This window comes from Tauraco erythrolophus, chromosome Z (genome assembly GCF_009769465.1).
Source record: "Tauraco erythrolophus isolate bTauEry1 chromosome Z, bTauEry1.pri, whole genome shotgun sequence".
NCBI classification, from domain to species: domain Eukaryota; kingdom Metazoa; phylum Chordata; class Aves; order Musophagiformes; family Musophagidae; genus Tauraco; species Tauraco erythrolophus.
In genome coordinates this window covers 51,687,655-51,710,602 of record NC_141496.1, presented here as the reverse complement: position 1 = coordinate 51,710,602, position 22,948 = coordinate 51,687,655, and the positions used below count along the sequence as shown (strand labels likewise).

The following is a 22,948-nucleotide window of genomic DNA, read 5'->3' as shown; positions in this document are numbered from 1 at the left end:
CACTTTGGACTTGGCCAGACTGTTCTGGAGGTTGAAAGATAAATAATGTGGATGTAAACTGTTCTTTGCAAGTTGGCTTCTGTGCCAGAGGGCAGTCCTTGAGATAATCATTAGTAGATACACAGTCCCAATTTCAGGTGAGATTTGATCCCTTCTTGTATGCACATTGAGAAGAATTAAACTTTGGGGAGGAAAACATTGTCCCCTTTGAACTTCAGGAGCAATTTCAGGAACTTTTTTTTAAATGGTTTTCCAGCTTTCCCTCCAAGTAGTGGGAATGTGTGTTTGCTCTAAATGCCTACTAATAGCTAGATTCTGCAACATTTTTTGTTAAGGATGCAGATTACAGATGGTGAGGAAGTACCACTTACACATCTCAAATTACTCATACCTCCTCTTATTAGATGACAAACATTAATTAGTAAGATTTAGGAAAAAGTGCAGGAGTCTCAGTGTCCTTGCTCTGTGTCTTCTCATGGAATAATTCCACATGAAAATTATTTTTTAATATATATATAAAAAAAAATCATGAATCACAGAACGGTTTTGGCTGTCTTTCCTCAAACACAGTTTGGTAACAGAACTAGTAACCCTAGCAACTCTTGGGAACTAAAACTCATTAAGAACTCTTCAGCTCTGAAACAGGAAACCTCAAAGAGGAGAAGGGCTCCAAACAGAAAACTACATAGTAAATATTGTCAGTGCAGAGAAGACAAGCCAGCACTTTAGTTTTCTCATATAAATACCACAAATTGAAAGAAACAGAAACTTAAAGTGTTTTTCTCACAGAGACATATGTCAATATTTTATATTTTATTTGTAACACATGCATGGTGTACTAGCTTCCCACCAAAAGTGGATCCAACTGATTTATTCCAAGAGTCCTCTCTGTGCCATGTGGTTTAATGCCTCACAGCTTTTCAGTGCCGTTTATTTTTCCCTTCAGCAATACACGTGCTGTTTAGTAGTTGGTAGCGTTTTCAGTGTATGACATGACTTAGTATGTGGTGCCCCCATTTCACTCGTTGGTTACTGAATTTTGTAGCCTAATGATATTTCACTACTCGATCTATGTCTGATACAGTTTGTTCTCAGGCTTTTTTTTTGTGAATCTCTGTGCAAGTAGCAGATTCTCATGCAAAATCTGTTGCATACTGAGGCATCAATCTCACTTTCCAGGTTTTATTACTGCGGAACAGCTGCAGTGCTGACCACAGCCCCAGAAGTAGTCAAGCCACTTGGATGTAGGGTTACATAATCATTTAGCTTGGTCCTCCAGATCAGTTTGGGAACTGCTGCTTTAGATGGTGCACTGCTTCCAAATAGCAATCTGAGTGACGTCTGCAACCAACAACTACTTGCATTTCTTCCTGATTATAACCCTCTCTTCAGTGCAATTGGTATCCTTACCAGAGTTTGAAGACCTTCATGTGAAATTAAATGTGACAGAACTCCGGCATCATAGACTGGGGCACATCATGTTTTCGGATGCAGTCCTTAAATCATAGAAAGCTTAAAGGAAAAGGCAGTAACCCTTTTGTAATGCCTTGGGAATACAAAACACAATGTTGTATTTCAGTAAGGTGAGTTTCCTTGGTGCAGATTATTAACCTTTTATTTGTATTATGATCTGTGTGACAAAACATTCTCTTAAGCCTCCTCAGAGGGTACTGCCATTGAGTCATGTAGCTCCAAAACTTGCACTACAGCTGCATATAGATTTTCTCCTACAAAAGCCTGCTCTGCAAACATAAAGAAACTTAGGTGAACAGGGACTTAATACTGTTAGTAAAGGAGTGAAAGTTGTAGTATCTGGAGGAGGAAATGTGAATGCTCATTATTGGGTTGAAGTGCTGTTATCTGTCCAGGCTAACGGACCAAAGAGACACCGTATAGTTGTTTGCTGCAACAATCTGAAGATTCAGACACTGGATCCCACTTTCGACTTGCATACAGTTTTTATTTGGAATTATGAATTGCATCATAAAGTCTGCAATCCCAGGCTATGTGTTCAGGCCCAATACATGGTGCAAAGTGTCTAACACTGGAGTTCATTAATTCCATCAATGTTAATGGAGGATTTTCCTCCATATGTCAGGAGAAAAACCCTGTGAGCTGCACCCTAATAGGAGATGAGGTGCCAATACAAGCTCAGGTACTTCAGCTGGTGAGTCTCTGTTAGAGTTAGATATCATGTCCAATGATTTCTTCAAGTGCTTACACCTGTATTTTGGATAATAGTTGAGTAGTTGAGCATTTGTCCATAAAACAAAGGTTCTGTGGTTAAAGCCGAAACTCCCATTTTCCAAGACAGGGATTTATATGTCACAGTATCAGCAAGAATGGTTTATTGGTTTCCTCTCTGCTTCTCAATGAAGTTACGTCATGAAGAATGCAAGAATGATTCGCTTTCTGTGTGAACCCTCTGAGATTCTGTGCTTTTCACAGGGGGTGCATAACGTGAAATGCAGGAAAAGACCTTAAGACCTTAATGCTTCCTCCCTGAAGGAAGGCTTGTTCTTTCTCTGTAGTCCAAAGAATATGTATCCACTTTAGGGACCATGGTATTTGAACACAGGAGTATGAAGGTACCCATTTGTCATCCTATGGATGTCATAGCATCATATAGATTCAGGAGAACGAAATGTCATTACATAGCTCCTCCAAGAAACACCAAGGTGTGCCATCATTAAGCAAAGCTCAATAGCTCATTTGTCAGAGAAACAAGATATAAGACTCCAATTACAGGAACTAGCAAATGTAATTCTTGCAGAATTATTTAATGGGAATATAGTGCTAAATACCTGCTAATCATACAAAGTGAAGGACTGAGAGAACTCGTGCTACGCAAAGACAGAGTGAGAGACGTGATTTGTGAGGCATGTTGGTACAGAAGAGTTCTGATCAAAAATTATTGTTTCTGTAGTTTTTTAACCTTCAGTGATGTGTCACTATCCATGATACCATTACCAGTGTGGAGTCCAGCTTCTAAGGAACTGAACACCAGCTGCAGCATTGCATCCTGCATTGTAAGATACCTAAGTGTAAATCACTGTGCCATTTGCCTCAACTTTGGACTGACTTTTCAAATAAACTTTAAGTAATTGGTCTTGAAAGACACCTAAGCTTTTTGCTATGAAACTGAAAGTTACCACATCCCTTATTTGTTGGAATAAAGCCTCCCACAGAGGCTTTCCCACTGAGTATTATTCTATAATAATACAACAGTTGAAAAATACATGCAATAGTTACTTTCTATAGCGATATAAATACATGATTTTCAGGAATAAAAAGAAATGGGTACTCCTTTATAAGAAGCACAACTGAGAATGTGAAGACAATTCCCATGCTGTGTTGATTACAATGCTCTCTTTTCTTTTTTGAATTTTCAGTAACAGATACCCGCAGTGATTGAGGCTAGAATCTTTTAACTGCTGTATATGCTCAGATTGTTGCACCATTTCTGTCCATGGGGTATTAGCAAAAGCAAAAGCTGGAGAGCTATAAATATTATTCCTAGCAATTTTCATGCAATCAAGTAATTAACTCATATAGAAGTTTTCAGGATCAACAAGTAATGTTGAAAGATTTAAAATGAAAAACTATGTAAACACTTTTGAATAGGAGCAAATAAAAGTGTAAGATTTTCTATTACTACTACAGAAATTTAAGTTCTTAGTAATCAAGGAAAAAGCTCTGACAAATTGATACAGCGGTATAGGTGAGGTATAATAAACGACAACAGCAGTTTGAAAGTACAATAGGTAGATCCAGCCTGATCTCTTAATTGTAACAGAGGAAGGTATAAAATATCCATTTGCTTTTACTAGCAGTATTTAAAGGCACCACTAATGATCTCATCAACATTGTGGCAAAAAAAATCAAAGTTCTGAGGTTTCTGGGATTAACAGCAGATCCATAATTCAGTTTTAAGTACCAGAACATCGCTAAACCCATAGTTGTACAAATAAGCAGAGAGATAATATAATTTAAATCAGATCCTGGAAATATCAGAATAAAATAAAAATATAATGTTTGAAAGCTTATCTCACTGTTCATTTCACAACCCATTTTGGTGATCCTTACCACAGCTTATTCCTTTAAGATATTTTATTCCTTTGGGCAGTGTCTCTGAAAACCTCTAAAATGATGTGAATTCTGCCTTTGAAGTAAATGGCATAGGGTGCTTCAGACTGATTCTAACTTTTAGCAACCTACAGCAATTTTAATGGTGCCTGTATGGAAACACTCAGGAAATTACTGAAAAGAAGTGGTACTTGCCCATACAATCTTTTGACATTGACCAAAAGCTAAAATGGACCTGAGGCAAACTTAATTAAGAAATAAGGCACTCTTTCTTAACGGTGAGTTTGAATAAGTTACCAAAAGGGGTGATGTGTTTGTTCATTACCTGCAGTTCTCCCAGGAAGACTGAATGATTTCTTCTTTACCCACACAATGGCTCTTGATATCAGTGCCTGGGCATCCTGGTTGAATTTCAGAGATACAGGGTGGTCTTAGTTTCTTTCAGACCTTAAAATGTCTGCTTGAAATCATCACAGTTCTCTCTCACACACACGCACACACAAACAAACACTACTTGTTAAAAAAGTAGTGGTAAGGTTAGGTCTGCTTCCTGTGTGCCAAGAGAGGTTCTGGACTGACGCCTGACAATGTACCTGTTCAGTACATTCATTCGTATTTCACTCTAATGCACTAGATCCCATTTAAATCTATAGGAATATATTCCCAACTGCACTGAAGCCAGAAATTCATCCAGCCTCTCAAGTTGTAGGTACTGTATTACTGATGCTTCTTTTTCTCACACCTGCTTGATGCACAGGTCAGGAAGAGGGAAGAGAAAGCAGGCATGCTGGAAATCCCTCAACGTAAATGTCTCTAAGGAAAATTGCCAGCTGCAAGTACTGTGAGCCCTTTTAGGCTACAGCAGACCACACCACCAATCTGCCTACTACCAGCCTCACAATCATCAGGCAGACCTAAATAGCTTTTTTTTTTTTTTTTTCCAGAAAGAAAGGAAGGACTTTTAAGAAGACAATTCTATGGTGTAAATTCCATTGCCAGAATTCATAACTAATAAACATTGTATTAACAGCTGAACTGGAAATAAAGACAGCTGGCGTGGCATATGCTTGCTCTGCAGCCAGTACATAGGTTTGACAGTGCTACTCTGTCATCTTAGCCTGGCCTCCTTTGTCCCATTCATTGCATTTCTAGGTGTCGTGCTGAGCATGAATGATCGCAGCAGCCCTAAATGTGACTGCAACAGTGCTCAGTATTCAAGGAACAGCATTTTCAACAGGCAGCCCGTATTAACATAATCTCCAGCAGCAATTTTATGTGGGAATTAGATACCAGTATGTTTTGTTTTGCTTTTAAAAAGAGCTTCTAGGCATAGTTTTGTAAGGCCAGCCTCCAATTAGCACTTGTCTGCTGCAGCTTATCTGGCTGGAAGCTTTTTTCCTCTGTGACAGGAGTAACGGAGGCAGTGGGGGACCTGGCCCACGGGGGATGAAGATGCTCACGCGGAAGAGGCCTGGCAGGGAGAAGGAGAGCTGCGTGGAGACTGCTGCCGGGAGAGATGCTTTCCGCCCGGCAGGCACAGCCACTTCTTCCCTTCGTATTCCTTCCACCGGGGATACCGGAGAGCCAAACGCCGGCATGCCCGCCCGAGGGGTTAAAGCGAGACCTGCCCGGCACCGCCTCGGCTCGCTGGATGGACCGACGGCGGCCGGAGGGGAGGCAGAAGCAGGCGGTGTGAGCCTCGCCCTTGCAGCCGGCTCCGGCTGCCCCGCCCGCCGGGGTCGGCGGCCTCGCTCCCGCGGACGGGAACGGGGACGGGGACGGGCACGGCTGGCCGCGGGCCCGCCCGCCGCCGCCGCCCGGCCCCTCCGCCCGCCGGGGCGGTGGTAGGCTCCCGCCGTGCCTCCCGGCGCATAAAGGGAGGCGGCGGGGGCCAGCCGGGGGCAGCCGCTGGCGGCGATGGAGCAGCCGGCGATGATGGAGCAGCTGGTGCAGACGGAGACGTGGAAGGCGCAGACCCTGGAGGAGCTAGTCCGCATCCTCCATCGGATATTCGCCGAGGACAAAGTCAGCGTGGAGGAAGTGCAGGCGCTGATGGAATCGTACGAGAGCAACCCCGAGGAGTGGCTGCGGTACGCCAAATTCGACCAGTACAGGTACGGCCCATCCCCACGCACACGCCCCGGGGTAAGGGAGCCCCCGGCGCCGCGCCCCGCACCGTGCGAGCGGGGCAGAGCCGCAGGCGGGGAGCGGGGACCGCCGGGACGCGGGGCCGACGCCCCCCGCTCCCGCCCGCCGAACGCGGCCGGCAGCCCCTTCGGCAGCGCGGCGATGGGGGGGCGAAGGGCCGCGGGGGCTGCGCGGCGTGGTGGGCGGGGGGAGCGAACCGCTCCAAAGTGGGTGCTTGGTGTCTGCAGAGGTGCCGCTGCGCGTGTTCCCGGCCGTACCGGTGGTCGGGAGCCGCCTGTCCCCCACGCTCCAGTCCCTTCCTCCTCCGGGGTAGTGCAGGTCGAGGTTTTTCACTGCTTGCCAGGAGGAGAGAAAATATCTGTTTAGGTTTTGAGTCGCTCCTACTTCGCTGGCAACTACTTTTTTTCCTGCCGTTGGTGGCTTCCCTGTCTTAAGTTTCAATATAAATACATTTTATTTGAGCACTTCTTCAAAAAAAAAAAACCAAAAAACAAAAAACCGAAAACCACCCAAAACAAACTCAAACCTCAAAACTTTTCCTTTTAACCTTTCTATCATGAAAGTATCACGCTAGCTTGACTTTTTTTAACTTCCTTTCACCTCGTGTGGACCATCCACCATTCAGGACAAATGACAAAATTTGTAACAGAACAAAGGAAACTAAGAACCGAAGCCTGCTAACATTCTAAGTATGCGTAGCAGCCTTTTTTTTTTCTTTTTCTTTGGCCAGCCAGACCTGCTGTACAGAAATAACAGCACTTGAAAAGTTCAGTTGGATGCCAGCATTGATTGCTTATGTTCTGATATCACAGGAAAAATATGTCTACCTAATATATGCACAAATTGTGGATGCTGTGAGAGGCAGCATAGAGATATCCATGATATGCTTTGAAAGTAGTTTGTTATGAGCATCCTATCCTGATTAAAATAGAGTGGTCTTAGGGGGAAACTAATTAAAAAACATTCATTTGACACCAGTGCACTTTCTTTGAGCCCCTGCTTGTGTCTTTTAGGTGAGAGTGAAGTGTCCTGTCATCGGCATAAATATTTGCTTTACTCGGCAAAGTGCAAATAGTCATGACTAAAGCTAAAATCAAACCAAAAGGTCCTACTGGGTTACTTGCACTGTGACAGCTAGAAGAACCAGTCTCAGATCACAAGAGCCCCACTAGCAAAAGTAACGCATATAGCAAAATCCGAGTCTCTTCTCTAGTGAACTTTTCAATAGGACAAGATGAGCAGCAGCTCAGGGCAGGCTTGCAGGAGAGTACAAAGAAATAACCATAAGATGTTTTCATTAAAGATGTTTTCAAGCCCTGAGAGCAAATCACAGTCTAGAACACACGTATTGATAAAAAGGCTTTAGGAGAAAACTTATTCTCTGCCACCTGTAAGTTAGCACGTGAAAAATACTTTTAAGAATCTTGCTCTGATATACTTTGTTCAGAAGTAGATGTTGGCAGAAATTACCCCACAGATATTTTATCCACGCATAAATGCTATAGTACAAGATGCAGAACTTTCAGAAAGAGAGTAGGGAAACAGTGTACAGGAAGCTTACTGCTTGTTTCTTTGGTTATCTGGCGTTGTACGAATGAGTGCTGCGTAACATTCCTGGAAGTGTTCAAGGCCAGGTTGGACAGGGTTTTGAGCAACCTGATCCAGTGGAAGGTGTCGCTGCCGATGGCAGGGAGGTTGGAACTGGATGATCTTTAAGGTCCCTTCCAACTCAAACTATGCTATGATTCTATGAAAGCCAAGAATATCTGAAAAGGAGCTGCAGAAGAACGTAACCGTGTATTATTCTTGTTTCATTGCAGTCCTCTGTTTCTAATTATAAGCCAGCTGCTGAAATGACTTCATTCAAGAACTATTTTGATTTGATCCTATCTACTACATTAGTTTTAGGCTCAGAGTTCCCAAACTCCAATAATCTATGTAATTCAAAAGCAATATGATTACAAAATATTAAATATGTCCATTTTTTCTTCCAAGAAAATAACTCTTACCAAAAAAAAAGCTTAAAAATACAATTTCATTTTTTCCCAGGTAAGACTTGGTTTTCAAGAAAAAGAAGAAAAATGATTTTTATATGTCATAACTTTCCTTCATAAACATGTTGCTATAATTTTGTCTTTTATAAGCACATCAGTACAGTAAAAAGCAAATGTTTTGTATTTCAGGTATACGAGAAATCTTGTGGACAATGGAAATGGAAAATTCAACTTGATGATCTTGTGCTGGGGTGAAGGGCATGGCAGGTTTGTATCCAAAGGCTATGGTTCTAGCAAAGAGATAAAGCCACTGTATCTTTCACTGTCATATGAAAAGACACAAATAATCAGCCCTATGTGAACTATCAGAAAGCGTCCAGAAACTAAGCAATGCAGAGCTCCTATTGGTATAGCAGTCCTGAATATTTGCTATATCTCTTGCAAGTTTGTATCTCATGGACCTTTTTAGAGTGCTTTTCTAAAAATGCTCTGGTTTTCTGCCAAATCTAAGCTGCTCTTCTGCCAGGGGAAGTTTTTAGTCCCAGAGATACAGAGGGTCCTGTGGCAGGGTCTGTTGAACACACCCTGTTCAACCTGTCCCATGCAACAGACCCATACAACACTCGGTTGCAGAAGCAGGACTTGATGCACTTCAAATAGTCTTTGTTCTCTTATGGTGTTTAAATCCCACCTCTGTGAGAAGAAAAGTAGGTTTGGGTTAGGACTGTGGGCTATGAGGAGGGAGCCCCTTTCCAGGAGTGCTTGCCTTTAGGTTCACACATCCCATCTCTTCCCTCGAGACAGACCATGCTGCTGATACAGCCTCCAGAGTTATGTACACAGACTGTACACTGAGTTGTATGGTCCTACAAACATGAGGTCGGGATCTGTCCCTTCAAGGGTCTTTCTCAAAATGTTGGCTAAAACAAAACACGGGTTAACAAAACTTGCAAGTTTTGACTGATCATTCTTGCATATAAATAGAAAACCTAAGGAGATGTCAGAGCTGTTTTTTTGTTTGTTTTAGTTGAGCATGCAATTGAATATTTACAGTATTCTCTAGGGGATGCCATGACGTTATACTCAGAGGGATATAGGAACCAAGCCCACTACCTCTGCTCTTTCCACAGCATTCTGACAAAGCCTGTAATTTATGTCAAACTGTGTTTGAGTTGGATGAGTGTTTGCTAGAGCTAGACTGAGACCACAAGTTGTTTTTGCTTCCTACATGATCAGGATCAGATTGTTCTTATGGCTTGTGGAAGGAGCGTGACAACGTGGCGTTAGTGAACAGTTCTGTGCCTGAAGCAAGCTCTGCTCTCTTGGCATCTCGCTTATTAAGAAACCCTGACATTTGTTTACTGAAAACAGTAATGTACAAGTACCAAGTTTTTGACTGGAACTCATTAGCACTGTACTTCTGGGAGAGTTAAATTCGCTCCTCTCTCTCCCCCACCGATGAGTGGAGAATTCTCCTTTTGTCTTAATCCCATTGACTTCTGTAACAGTTAGTCCTCTATTTAAAAAAAATAAAACCAAAACTAAACATGTTTAGTCCATATGTCTCCAAATGTAACAATTAAAACATACTTTGGAGCAAGGAGACACATCTAGCAAGGAGACAAATCATAGTAGATCCTGCTGCTTTGTTCACGTTTTGCCAAAACAGTGAAAATAACAGGTTACTGTAGCTGGTTGTAATTAGTACTATCAGAGTGAGAGGTACAGCATTTTTTCTCCAACAAATGCCTGTGCACCACAGCAGTAAAGAGACCATAGAAATTATGTAGAAGCAGCTCTTTTCTTCCATGTTTTGGGAGCGAGCATGGTAGATCTGCAAATATCAGGTATACTTGTGAGTTTATACCAGCCTCTGCCTGGGGTCACTGTGGAAAGCACTGTTTTGTTTCTTGGCCCAGAAGAATTTGTGTTCTGAAGAATTTTTCTGCCCTCCTCCAGACTTCCTTTGTACTTCTCTGTGTCAAAGTCATAGGTTGATCAATATCTGATTCTTTTTCAAGTCCTGCTGTATGTGAGCTTTTCCTAATACGTTTCTAAAGTAACAGTTTTAAGTAGGCATACTTTAGCCCTGTGAATCTCTTCTTTTTCCAAAGTTTTTTGTGCAATGACATTTCATTCTAGGGCTATGTTCAGATACAATATGTTATGCCATCTGTCCTATTTGCTGTACTGAAATTAAATATGTATATCACACTGAGTTTGGTTATTCTTTTTCCATATATAGCAGCATCCATGATCACACTGACTCACACTGCTTTATGAAGATCCTCCAGGGAAATCTAAAGGAGACTCTGTTTGAATGGCCTGAGAAAAAAGGGAATGGTGAAATGTCTAAGAAATCAGAACGAGTTTTGAGGGAAAATCAATGTGCCTACATTAATGGTGAGCTATCAAGCTTGTTTTGATAAGTAACCATCCATGAGTATTATTCCTAACAGAAGAGTTCATCTGCTCTCTAGTCTACTGTTTTTAACAGTATAATACTAATGGTTTTATGCACAGTTTAAGAATGTAGCTCTCTAGATTCTGCACAAACCTGTATTTAGATTCAGTAAAGCAAACAACAAAAATGTCCTTTTAACTCACTCTTAAGACATTGCAGCAGTTGCTTGATACTTAAATATGCCAGGCATCTCCTCTAGACCAAGCAGCCTTCAGTGCTGTGTCCCTAATGACTATGTGAAATTGCTTATAAATGTAGACCTTAGATAGTATTTTGTGAGAAATAAGGGAACCAAAATTTAGATAGCTTAACCACCTTCACTTTTTCTCAAAGAAATCAAACTTTTAGTCAGTCATGGAAATCCTACGTCAAAATATAAAAGCTGTCTATGGAATAAATTGACCAGCCAGGAGCAGAGACCCTGATCCTCAGTGCTACTTCTTGTACAAATAGTGCTGAAGTGCAGTGTCAGCAGAATTGAAGTCCTGAGTCTACCCAATCTACAAAAAAAAGTTGCCCCACTGCACAGATGCTGAGACATGACTAAATCTCTACCAGTAAGGCTCACTAGGTACCTATATCCATGCCATTACACATATCTGTAGCTCTCACCATCTTGTCCTATGCTGCAGTCCATCCTGGAGTGGCCAGCTGGGTCTAACATATTCTGAAGCTGTGAAAGACATTGCACATCACACTGGACAGCAATGAGTTCATGAGAACAAAGCAAAGCATCAAATAAGGGGGCTGTCTGCCTTTTACATGATGAGTTAAAAACTGGAGCACACACCTTGTGGGCTGAGGTTGAACTCCTCAGTTAGCGGGAACCTCATGTTGGGTTATGGACTAAGCCAGGGAGAGGGCATTGAGGAAGACAGTCTAGTTCTCTGCAGCCCTCTGTTGAAGGTATGCCACATTAAGTGAAAACACATAATCCATAGGAGAGGAAATGCAAGAAGGAGCTTGACATGTCTGTGATGCTCCCATGCCAGGGATGTCAGTTCTTGGACTCAGCTAGGTTTTCCTACGCATGTAGTTCTTTCTGACACAAGCAATTGCACCCTGTGTGCATCTGATCCAAGGCCTCCTTGGTTGTTTTAAACAAATTTGATGTCCAGTTCTCTGAGGCAGTTTGTATCTCTGCCATGCTTCACAGCAGAAGTTTTGGTTTAAAAGAAACAGATAAGTAGAAAGAAAACACTGACAGTGTGTTGATTGCCCTAACTACTTCAATAGTGAGTGAGCTTCGTGTTTCTATTGTGTTCTTCTTGGTTGCTCTTGTACATTATTTTTAAGGTTAGAACCACTAAACAGAGTTTGCTCAAGTTTCCCATGAGATGAGCTTAGATTTAGGACTTTTTTTGCCCCTATGTTCTCTATTTAGATAAAATATGTCAACAACATTTAGTGCTTACGCTTCAAATATATCAGAGTTAAGAGTGTACTCATTCTCAGTGTATCATGCCTATGTTGCACAATATAGGTCTAGGTATTATAGAACACATTAATTTGAGTACGAAGGCCTGAGATGTTTTTAGAGCAGGGTCATAAATTTAAATTCAAGGTCTCTCTTAAGTAACTCAAAAACTCCACTTTAGTGTAGAATGGAAATAGTTTATTTCATGGATGTGATTCTTCACACCTTAAATTTTTATGTAACAGCTTGATTTCTACTCCATCATCGCAGGAAGTGCCTTCACTTCATTAGTAACCACACAGTAGACAGTGCCTCCTTTTATTACATGTTCAATTATGCTTACTGTTCAGTCAAGCCTGGAGGTATGCCAGTCACTACCAATTTGTCACTTCAGTCAAAAGAGCAGATAAATGAAAAGCCTGTTTTCCAAACTAATAAATCGGAAGGATTAATGAGGAAACAGGTGCCTGCAGTAGAAGACAAATATATCTCTGACTGTAAGTCCATGCCCCAGATACACGTAGCTGACCTTTAATGTGACTGGTATCCTTGTTACCGGACTGAGAATTACCAATACAAAAACTTTTTCCCTATAAAACAAATTTCTAGAAACACAAACCTTCTTCTTTCTGGAGCATCTATGACAACAGGATCTCCTAGGAAAGTAAATAACCTTTAAGTTCTTTGGGAATGATAGCTAGAAAATTACTGACAGCATGGCCTTCCTTAAGTTTCTCTGGATTTCTGTTGGCCTTTATCCTGTAGCAAATCATCTAGAAGTTACAACAATAGTGGAAGGCAATAGGGTATTTTGAATTACCAGCATGTTTAAGAATCTGTGCTAGAGAACAGCAGTCAGGTTCTCTGTACTGAGTTACCTGTTGCCCATAAAAGCCGGGGCATGCCTAACTAGCTTGCTCGTGAGTTTCAGTTTAGAAAGCATTTTTTCCAAGTTTCTGAGATCTCGTTAAATCTTTCCGCTAACACAACCTCTCGTTTCATGCCCTTGCTGTCGTAGACTCCATTGGCCTTCACCGCGTGGAGAACATAAGCCACACAGAGTCTGCCGTTAGCCTGCACTTGTACAGCCCGCCCTTCGACAGCTGCAACACCTTTGATCAGAGGACTGGACACAAGCACAAAGTCAAGATGACCTTCTACAGCCAGTTTGGAGAAAGGACTCTCTGCGTAAGTAGGAGATGACGCGCTCCCCGCCTGGCCCGGGGCTCTGAGCCTTCCCTCGGCCCCTGCGAGGACAGGTGCAAGGGGCTGCCCTCATGCCTGTGCAGGTGGAGTGCCGGTGCCCCAGGGCAGGCAGGAGGTCCAGCAGCCCTGCCTTTGCTGGCACATCTCTGTCTAGGACCAGTGTAAAACCTGTTTCTAAAAACTCCGCTCTTTGTCAATTTGCACTTCCTTCATGCGGAGTTCCCTGCTTTGTAGCTTGCCTCCCCTTCATCAGCAGGAGGTCAGTTCCGAGCAGATAGGAGGATTACTGAGAATTTTGTGACTAGCTAAGCGTCGTCAGGCAGCAAACGATTGTAAATGCAACCTAGTCAATGGAAAACTGTGAAGCAGCTACGTTGTTTTGGCCAACTTAAGGCATGTGTAACGTTTCCTGCCTAAACTGTTCTGCCAAAAAGCATCATGTTTCAAGTCAGTTGTTTTAAATCTTGTAGCTTACTGGAAAGTAAAGAATTCTTTAATAAAGTTAATTTAATTCTTTAAGATCAAAACCTTGACACAGAAACACTTGCTCTGAGAGTGGGCTGATAGGCTGTTGTCTGCGTTCTTGAGCAATGGCATGAGATTTTACTTGGATAGAAAAGAAATCTCAAGATCAGCTTTGGGGGACCAGGCTAGGACATCTGGGAGAGTTTAATAGGGTTCCTTTTAGTGCTTTTCCATGCATTGGGACACATAACTACTCATATAGGGAGAAAAGACAGATTCTTGATGTCCAGCCACAGAGGTTCAAAGACTGTTTGGTTTTGTTAGATACAGAACACTTTCACCTTTCACTGAAGCCAGAAATTCAGTGCTCAGGAGTTTCCTGGAGTGAGCCCTTAGTATGACCCAGTTAAAGTTTTATATAATCAACAAGTACCATGTAAATTATTTCTTTGAAGCTTGTCACATTATGTGATTACAACTTTACCAAACTGCTGAAACACAAACTTTGACCTTCCTGAGTTTGAAAGGTCCTTGAGAAAGTAAACTCAAATTTATAATTCAGATTTTAAAGGGAAATAAACTTGGGAAAATGTTGAACAAAATTCATGCAAGAATTCAGCATTTGCTTGCTTTCTTTTTGTTTTGTTTATTGAACATAAAGTATGTAAGATAGTGAGCGAGACTAGATGTTTTGACGTGGACTGTTTTCCTGCCCTTGATTTGTAACCATCTGGTAGAGTTTGTACCTTTTGTAGGAAACTGGATCTGGCTTACAGGAGAGAGGTAAATCTTAATCATTTGGTCTCTTTCATGAATTCCTGTAAATGGAATTCCACTAAGGGGGATAGTGGCAGCGAGTCTGGGCCATTCCAGCTGCCTGAAATGACTTCACGCTACAAAAACCTTCTGGTCTCAGTGAGGGTTTCTGGAAAGCTGACTGGAAAATCAAACTTTCTTCGGCTTACCAGATCTCAAAAGGATGTAGGAAGACAGAGAGAGATAAGTCAAAAACACCGAGAGAGCAATGTAAAGTATACTTGTGCCTCTTTTAGGAGTGAGAAAATCTGCCTAGCTAAAGCACATTCAGTGCTTCCTCTTTCTCTTAAATTTTTCTGCAGATAAAACACATAGGCTTCTGGCCATAATGAAGTCTTAATTAACTAAATCTCCATATAAGTAATTACACAGTAAATTTATTATATAAGCCTAATAATTAAAATAGTATGTAGTATGTCCAAAGACTTGCCCATGGAAGTAACTGTCTGCATAGTTCAGGTACAAACCATGAGAATACCAATGCGAAAGTTCATCAAGGGAAAACTGATTTTGACTTGGGTGTCACAGCACATCAGTTCCTCCTGACAGGAATTTTGCTGGGGGAGGTGGTTTCTCTTTGCAGCCTGTCTTCCAAGCTGGACTTTCAAGAACTTTCTGTCAAAAGAAAGCAGAGTGGAGATAAAAGATAGCCTGAAGGAGGAAGGACTCCCCTGCTGTCCCTTGTACTGTGGGCTTGCTTGTAGTCACACAGAGCCCATGGATAGGGTGATTTTGTCAGGTGCACACTGCTCTCTATAAAACTCTGGCAAGGAGTACTGAAAATAAATACGTTAAGTGTTTTAAGGTGCTGAGCTACTCCAGCAACAAAGTGCCATGCTGAGAACATGAAGTAGGTGGTGACCGCCTCTTTCCTTAAAAGAGCAACCTCTCCTCTTTCCTTTCAGGCAACAGCAGTGCCGCAGGAGAACAACTGAGAAGCACCATCACGTGTTTGCATAAGACCTGCTGAATGTTCAACCAGGGACAGAAGACTTGCATGGCTAAGTTAGCCATGCTGGCACAGCCAGCTGTATTTCTATACCTTGTACACATAAGTACACTAGGGCAGCTTCCAGGCCACCCGCAGTTCCCCCGAGCGAATGACGATTATGGGACACTGAGCTAACTAGTGCCATAAACTACTTCAGAGGTTAGATGCCTTTTCTTAGGCTCCTGTCAGAATTAAGTTTTTCTGACTCTAGCCTCCTTTTAATTCCACTTCTGATACCACACTGAGAATATCACAAATAGGGTTTTTACACATCATCTGACACTACTTAATAGGCCTACATGTATGTGTGCTCTCAATGTAATTAGTAACTATGTAAACTTCTAAGCTTCCAGTCACTTGTACCTATGGGTAGTACACTAGATACAACCAACAGCAGCTTTTTTTTTTTTTAAATTAGATCTTTTAGGTTTTAATGCTCTAGACCATTTTGATAGTTTTGTGCATTTTTTATTTTTTATTTTTTACGATTTCATTTGTCAGATCTTGTTTTAAATAGGAGCAGCAAAGTGCTTCATGCACAATGATTTTAAAAACTGATTGGGCAGAGATTTGGGTTTTTAGTAAGACTAATCATACTTAATTCAGCTAATGTCCAGTTTCCAGAGTATTCTGTATAGCTACTGAAGAAGGTAACTGAAATAAAACTGGATTTGTGTGCAGATTTAAAAGTTTTCCGCCTTTTTCTCCTTGTTACTAAAATATTCATCACACTTTATGAAAATCCACATTCCTCATGAACATCTAAGTCTTTTCCAAGTAATACACTATTAGTAAAGGCTTTAAAAAGCTGAAAGCATTTCAAACACGCGAAGAATCCTGATCCCAATTAAGTCGGTGGGAGTTCTGCCATCGAGTTCACTGATGCTTAGTTTTATTCTCCAGATTTAGTTACAAGGAAAGAACCATCTTGAAAAAAGTTAACTATTTAAACATATCAAAATCAGCAAAGCTGCCTGCACTGGGGCTATCCCGTTCGTTTAATGCAGCTAGTACATAATACAAGTAGAGAACGTGTAGCAAGTCTCTGAGTCTTGTAGGTGACTGCTGTTTACTCAGGCAGAAGTTTTACAGTGTCCTTTTTAGATGAGTCACATATTTCCCTCCACATTGACAAGCTCAGAAAATATTTACTTTCTAAGAGCCTGTTTCCAGAGAGGCTGTGTCAAATTATCAAAAAATGTTTCAGTCGTGTAAAGTTTTTAAATAAACCCATGCCTGCAGGCTGGAATTACTCCTTGATAGCCAGTGGGAAAGCAGTAGGTGCTTTGCAATATTTTTTTTTTTTTTTTTTTGGAGGGAGGAGTGAAGAGGAGGAAGAAAGGCGGCATGGAGGGAGAATTAAAAAAAACAAAAGAAAAAGAAAAGATAAATCAGGCCTAAAAGCAAAAGAACAGGCATAAACATCAGCAGTAAGTTGGGACTGTCTGCTTGAGCTAGACCTGGAGGCTATGCCAAAGAGAGGTCAAGGAAATGTGCAGCCCAAAACTAGAATCGTAGAATCATAGAATGGTTTGGGTTGGAAGGGACCTTAAAGATCATCTAGTTCCAACCCCTCTGCCGTGGGCAGGGACACCTTCCACTAGCTTAGGGTGCTCAAAGCCTCATATAACCTGGCCTGGTACACTTCCAGGGATGGGGCAGCCACAACTTCTCTGGGTGACCTGTTCCAGTTTTTCACCACCCTCAGAGGGAAGAATTGCTCCCTTAGATCTAACCGAAATCTCTCCTCTTTCAGTTTAAAGCCATTACCCCTTGTCCTATCACCACATGCCCTAGTAAAAAGTCCCTCTCCACCTTTCTTGTAGGCCCGCTGTAGGCTACTAGAAGGTGTCCCCATAGCCTTCTCTTCTCCAGGCTGAACAATCCCAGCTCTCTTAGCCTCTCTTCATAGGAGAGGCACTCCAGCCTTTGGTTCACCTTCATGGCCCTCCTCTCAACCTGCTCCAACAGGTCCATGTCCTTCTTATGGTGGGGCCCCAGAGCTGAATGCAGAACTCCAGGTGAAGTATCACAAGAGCAGAGTTGAGGGGGAGAATCACATCCCTCAACCTGCTGGCCACACTTCTTTCTTTAAAGAAGCGTGAGGAGCAATGACACCACAGGCATAAAGAATGCCCTGTGCTTTTCTTGGGCTCCAGCATGCCCAAGTGTTTTGCATGCTTCTTTCTCATGCACAATGAAACAGTTAATGAAAAATTGTGTCAAGCCAGATAGTGGGCTCGAGCATCTTAATTTAGCATGGCTCAAGTTGTTGTGAGAGTATCACAGCACCAGAGATGAGCTGAGGCTGGCAGTCCAGCTACCCTGCTCGTGCAGGGTTACCTAGAGCGGGTAGCTCAGGACTACGTCCAGTTAGGTTTTGAGTATCTGCAAGAATGGAGCCTCTCTGAGAAAACTCTTCCAGCACTTGACCACCCACGTAGTAAAAAAGCCTTATGTTTAGACAAGATGTCTTGTCTTCCAGTTTGCACCCACTGCCTCCTGTCCGCCTCCCATTTCTCACAGGACGTTAGCGGGTTCACTTAACTAACTTCAAATATAGCGTATTCATCATGATTTCACTTACCAGGTCAAATTAAAGGACAAACCCAACAGCTTGTAGATCATGGATTCAGTGAGGCCAGGGGAACTGGAAAGATCGGAGGGACAGCCAAGCACAGCAGTGATGACAGCAGATAGCTGTACCAAGATCCATTGATACAGAAACTTAGGCAGTACTCTAGCTAGCCACACGTGTGCCTACCAAGTGAGGCAGAGGAAATATAAGCAGAAACAGTAAAAACTCTGTACCCAAGTCTTCCCAAACTCTGTTTAGCCACAGTAAACATGATAACATACATTGCATAGAAAAACACAGGAATTTCAGTGTTTCTGAACAAGGTACTTACCAGGTGCTTATGTCTGCCATACCAGAAGCACAAGGGGGTAGCCTATCCAAAATAAGGGGCGCGAATACAGGAAACCTCAAGAGAAACTATTAATTGGGTCCAGAGTCCTTAGAACACGTACCACAGCTGCCGCCTTTGCTACTTCCTAAGCACTAGGTATGGTATGCATCTTGTGCTCTGTGTCGCACAAGCATAAAACTAATACCTATGAAAAGCAATGTTTAGTCAATAACTATCAAGCTATACAGTGAGAAATAGAGTCACCTTTCACTTACACAAATATATTCACATAATCTGTGCTGGCTTAAAACATAGAAACGAGTAAAAACAAAATAGAATTTGCATGTCATTATGACTGAACAGCCTAGATATTAAACCTTCTGGCGTATGAAAGTACTTGAGCTTTGGAGTAGTGCTATCTGGCCCATTGATGAGGTAGTTGTAGGCTGACAATGAGCTTTCACTGGGCAATGAACTGACATTTAGCATTTTGAGGGAAAATAATGGAAGATTGGCAAGGAGGATTGAAAACATGCTCAAGTGACTTGCAGCTGGGACGCAGAAAAACACATATGCTATAGAAATTGTTGCTTAGCTTTGTGTGTTGGACAAGTAGAACATTTGTGTTTAGATAACATAGGCCTGTGATAGGCTTAGAGGCACTCTATCGGACATACTTGAGATTCCTGCCCTGCTGTAGGAAAGATCAAAGCACAGTGGTAAACTATCTCTGTGTGAATCCTTTAAATACAAGTCAAAACAGCAGGTTCAGTGATCCTCTAGCATGGACCAAGCTCCACGGTGCCTGCGTCCCCACTGGTGTGCCTCTGCCAAGGTGCTGCTTCAGGGATCCCCTGGTTGGAGAGGTAATGAAAATAAATTTACCCTTTTTGTTTCATTTGTGGTTTTGTGGTTGTTCCTGCTTCCTGCCTGTGCCAGCTCACATGCATTTCATATGCTTTCATCCAGAAAGGTGTTATTGAGCAGCACCACTGTAAATTGAAGAGAGTTTAACATTTACTTGGGTCACAGCTAAGATCTTTAAGTGGTAAGAGATACTGCCCTAAAACATTGATATTGCTAAATCATTCAGGCCAGCAACAACAGGAGAAACTCAGTCTAACTGTGGTTTGGTACATTGCCTAAGATTTCAGTGAGGGAGCCTCAAGAGAAAGGCGTAAGGATGCAAAGTAATACCAGGGGTGGAGTCAAGTGCAAGATTGACACAAATTCAGCAAATTACAAGGGTTTGGTAGTTTTGTTGTTGTTTTGGAGAGCCGTTATTAGAAATTTTGCAAGAAGAGAAGTTGTCAAGTACCTGTTTTGCATAGGAAGGCTCTGTAGCAAAGAGTGCCTGGAAGACACATGCCATATGCAAGGCAAAAGCTGACAACAATGACTCTTCCAGGAATGCAAGCGCTATCCCTGTCCCTGCGGCTGTGGCTGATGAGGACTAGATTCACAGAAGCTCAGGACATGTTCTGGGCAGGGTCCTACTTTTGTATAACCAGGAGATGGGAAGTTCTTTTTCTTCCCGTGCTGAGATGTGGAAGCTCTGAAGCCTCTAAGAGGAATTGTTGCTGGGAAAGGGTCCTTTGCTGCGTAAACACCGTTTCTTAATGTTCTTGTGGATAACTGATCCTAGAATTACTTTCTATCTAACTCACTACAAAAATCTTAACACATATGAATTAGTTCAATTTGTTATTTAAGCCTGGTAACACTTAGTTAAGTCTCTTCATGTTTGAGCATTATTCATCTCTTCCATTGTTGATGTATAGAGAAACATAGCAGAATCAAAATCTACCTTATATGTAACCCCGCCTTCATCACAAAGATTTTCCTCAAACCACAAACATACAAGGTGTGCTATTCACTAGCTAATCCTTATAGCTATTTTTTCACACTCCTCTCACGGCCGAGAGAAAGCTGTGTTGCAAGAATACAGCCTTTCCAAGGTTACAAGAGGTGACCTGCCTGCAGTGACTCTGTTTGCAGAGACAAGCAGAATGACGTGGAGCTCAGTGCTTTTCAATCATATCATATATTCTGCTCCTGCCAGTTTAGCTCATGAAAGTCCTTAAATGTCAGAGTCTTATGTTCTAGGCATGTAGGCATGGACAGTAGCTCCAGCCTCTCTGTCTAGTAAAAGAAGTAAAATCACCATGGACTAATTGTGTGGGCTTGCAAGGCTAGTTCTGATGCTTGTAGCTCATATAAAGCTTTATTCAATAATTAGATCTCAAATCTTTGAATCCTATGTGTGATTTATGCTACATTGTATTCTTGAAGGATGAATGACCCTCAAAATAGGGATAGACAAACTCTTCTAATTGATCATTTCTGCATGCTACACAAGAAATGTATGAGTTTTTTTCAACGAATCATGAAACATTTTATGTCTTTTCCAGACCTGTTTCCTCTTTGCTTTTACTCTCCAATTCACTAAAAACCTTTGGCACAGACAGGTGAGTACATTATTTTCTCTTAAAGCCTAACTTCTTGGCATCTGAGATGTGCCTCCTTCCTGTCTCATTGTAGGTTCGGAGGAACACAATATACAAAGGAACTCTATTTGCACATCATTTCTCCGTAGGAAAAAAAATTATTTTCTGAACTACAAAGATAAAGTGTATGTGCTGTTCACCAGCTCATGCTTTGGTTTATTTTTCATGCTCATCCTGCTCTTGGTTTTAGATTTATATTCATTCAGAGCCCTATGCTCTCCCAGGTTTAGTTTAGCTAGCTGGCTGACCTATGGCCAATGGTAGTGAAGAACATTTTAAAATACGATGATTAAATGTGAATTAATGTATTTCTCAGGGGGTGAAACTTCATTAGCCTGCTTCCTTAATTCGTAATAATTAGAGAAATGACATAAGAGGATTGTGTGGCACATGCTACTCTGATCTGGCCAGCGTCCCTGAGATCCACACGAATCACAAAGCTACCACGAGCAAAATGTGTTCCCTGACCAGAAAGCAAAAATTCTGCTCCAAAGTACAGCTACATCTTGTTCTCTGCTGCCACTCAGTATTCATATTCAGACTCTTAGTATCTCTGGTTTTTAATTTTCGTTTGTTTTTTAAATCACGTTGTGAATGCAAAGTGTTTGATTTTCTTTGTACATCACTGTCTCAGGAAGCTCTGAGAGCAGCAGACAGAAAAACAAACCTCATCGTCTCTCCCTAGCTGAAAGAAATGTCCCTGCAACACATCACCTATTTGCAATCAGCACTCTGATCAAATAAGCATGCTGAAAAAGGTTTCTTCCTTGTTTGTCTCTGCAGGCAGGCACAAAGCTTTGCCCTTAAGACAATTGTGAAACAGCTGCGTGAGTGCTTGGCGTTAGGTGCAGAGACCTCCTGTCCGTCACTCACTTAGAGGATGGCCCTGAAAATGCGTGTCCTAAGCATAAGAACAGGCAATCCTGAGGAGCAGGAACAGCCCTGGAGATTAGAGAACTACTCTGTAAATGCTGAGGGTCTGTTGCTACTGCAAAGACTAAGTTCATTTGAGGTCTGGTGTACATACGGTTATAGAAACTCTGGTTTGAACCTTACACTGAAATACTGAAAAACCTGCTGGGAGGCTCTCGGGCCTGTGGCATGTATAGCTATTCCTTTGTTGTAACTAGGGCTCTGAATGGGCCTGGGATTGCTGGTATGAGAATATTTACTGAGCATATTCATAGGGAAGAAAACAGCATTTGTAAAAGCTTGCTTCAAAGGAGATGTGCGAAATAGCCCTGTTTAAACTCAGAGGCTGGAGGAAGCCTTGTCACCATTTTGCACTAGGTATTTATCCAACATAGGTTGGAATAGCAATGGCTATGGTACCAACTGACTTACAATGTTTTACACTGGTCGAAACAATGGTTCTTATTTTAAGCCTTTACTGGTCCTGACTGCTTAATTCTGGTTACATTTATTACCTGAGACTTCAAACTGTGACCCTGCCTGAACGTGGTTACTTTTGAGTGAAAAGGTACTTCCTCACTGCTTGAGACAAGCTTTAACATCCAGTGTTTCATGATGGCCAGGAGCATGCAGAACTAGAGTCTCCGGATAAAAGGCAAGCTTGAGAGGAGAAGCCTCTTCCCACATCATTGCATCAGTTAAAACAAATAGCATATCTCTCCACTTTTGCACTTCACTTCATTGATTCATCGCAACATAAACCCAGATTAAGGAGATCCTTTCATTTGTAGTACCTACTTTGGGATTCTGATGTCTTGGAAAAATAAAACCTTTGAGATAAGATTTATGGTCTGAATTCTGGCCCCTGCTTTGTTGACACAAAGCAATTGAAAAAAACAGATTAAGTCATCTGCAGACTTCCCAAACTTAAAATTTTCCTTAACACAGTGGTTAGGGCATTTTACAGAGCAGTGCAACATTCCAATCGCAAACTTTCTTAAACAAGGCAGGAAAAGTACTCAAGGTTCTCAAT

General features: G+C 41.9%; 1 protein-coding gene across 1 annotated transcript; it reads left to right on the top strand.

The window, feature by feature from the left end:
* Window positions 1-6,003: 6,003 nt before the first annotated feature.
* On the top strand, window positions 6,004-15,531 carry CDO1 (cysteine dioxygenase type 1). The gene is made up of 5 exons (XM_086629512.1): window positions 6,004-6,200; window positions 8,418-8,495; window positions 10,474-10,631; window positions 13,128-13,297; window positions 15,502-15,531. Exons 1-5 carry the CDS (start codon window positions 6,004-6,006, stop codon window positions 15,529-15,531), a joined length of 633 nt encoding a protein of 210 aa, XP_086485638.1.
* The last annotated feature ends 7,417 nt before the right edge of the window (window positions 15,532-22,948 follow it).

What these genes read in the sequence shown, in the direction of transcription:
- CDO1 (XM_086629512.1), top strand. Translation starts at nt 6,004, where the DNA reads ATGGAGCAGCCGGCGATGATGGAGCAGCTGGTGCAGACGGAGACGTGG. An exon ending in TGGGGTGAAGGGCATGGCAG is followed by an intron (nt 8,496 to 10,473) that starts GTTTGTATCCAA and finishes TTCCATATATAG; the next exon opens with CAGCATCCATGATCACACTG. An exon ending in TTGGAGAAAGGACTCTCTGC is followed by an intron (nt 13,298 to 15,501) that starts GTAAGTAGGAGA and finishes CTTTCCTTTCAG; the next exon opens with GCAACAGCAGTGCCGCAGGA.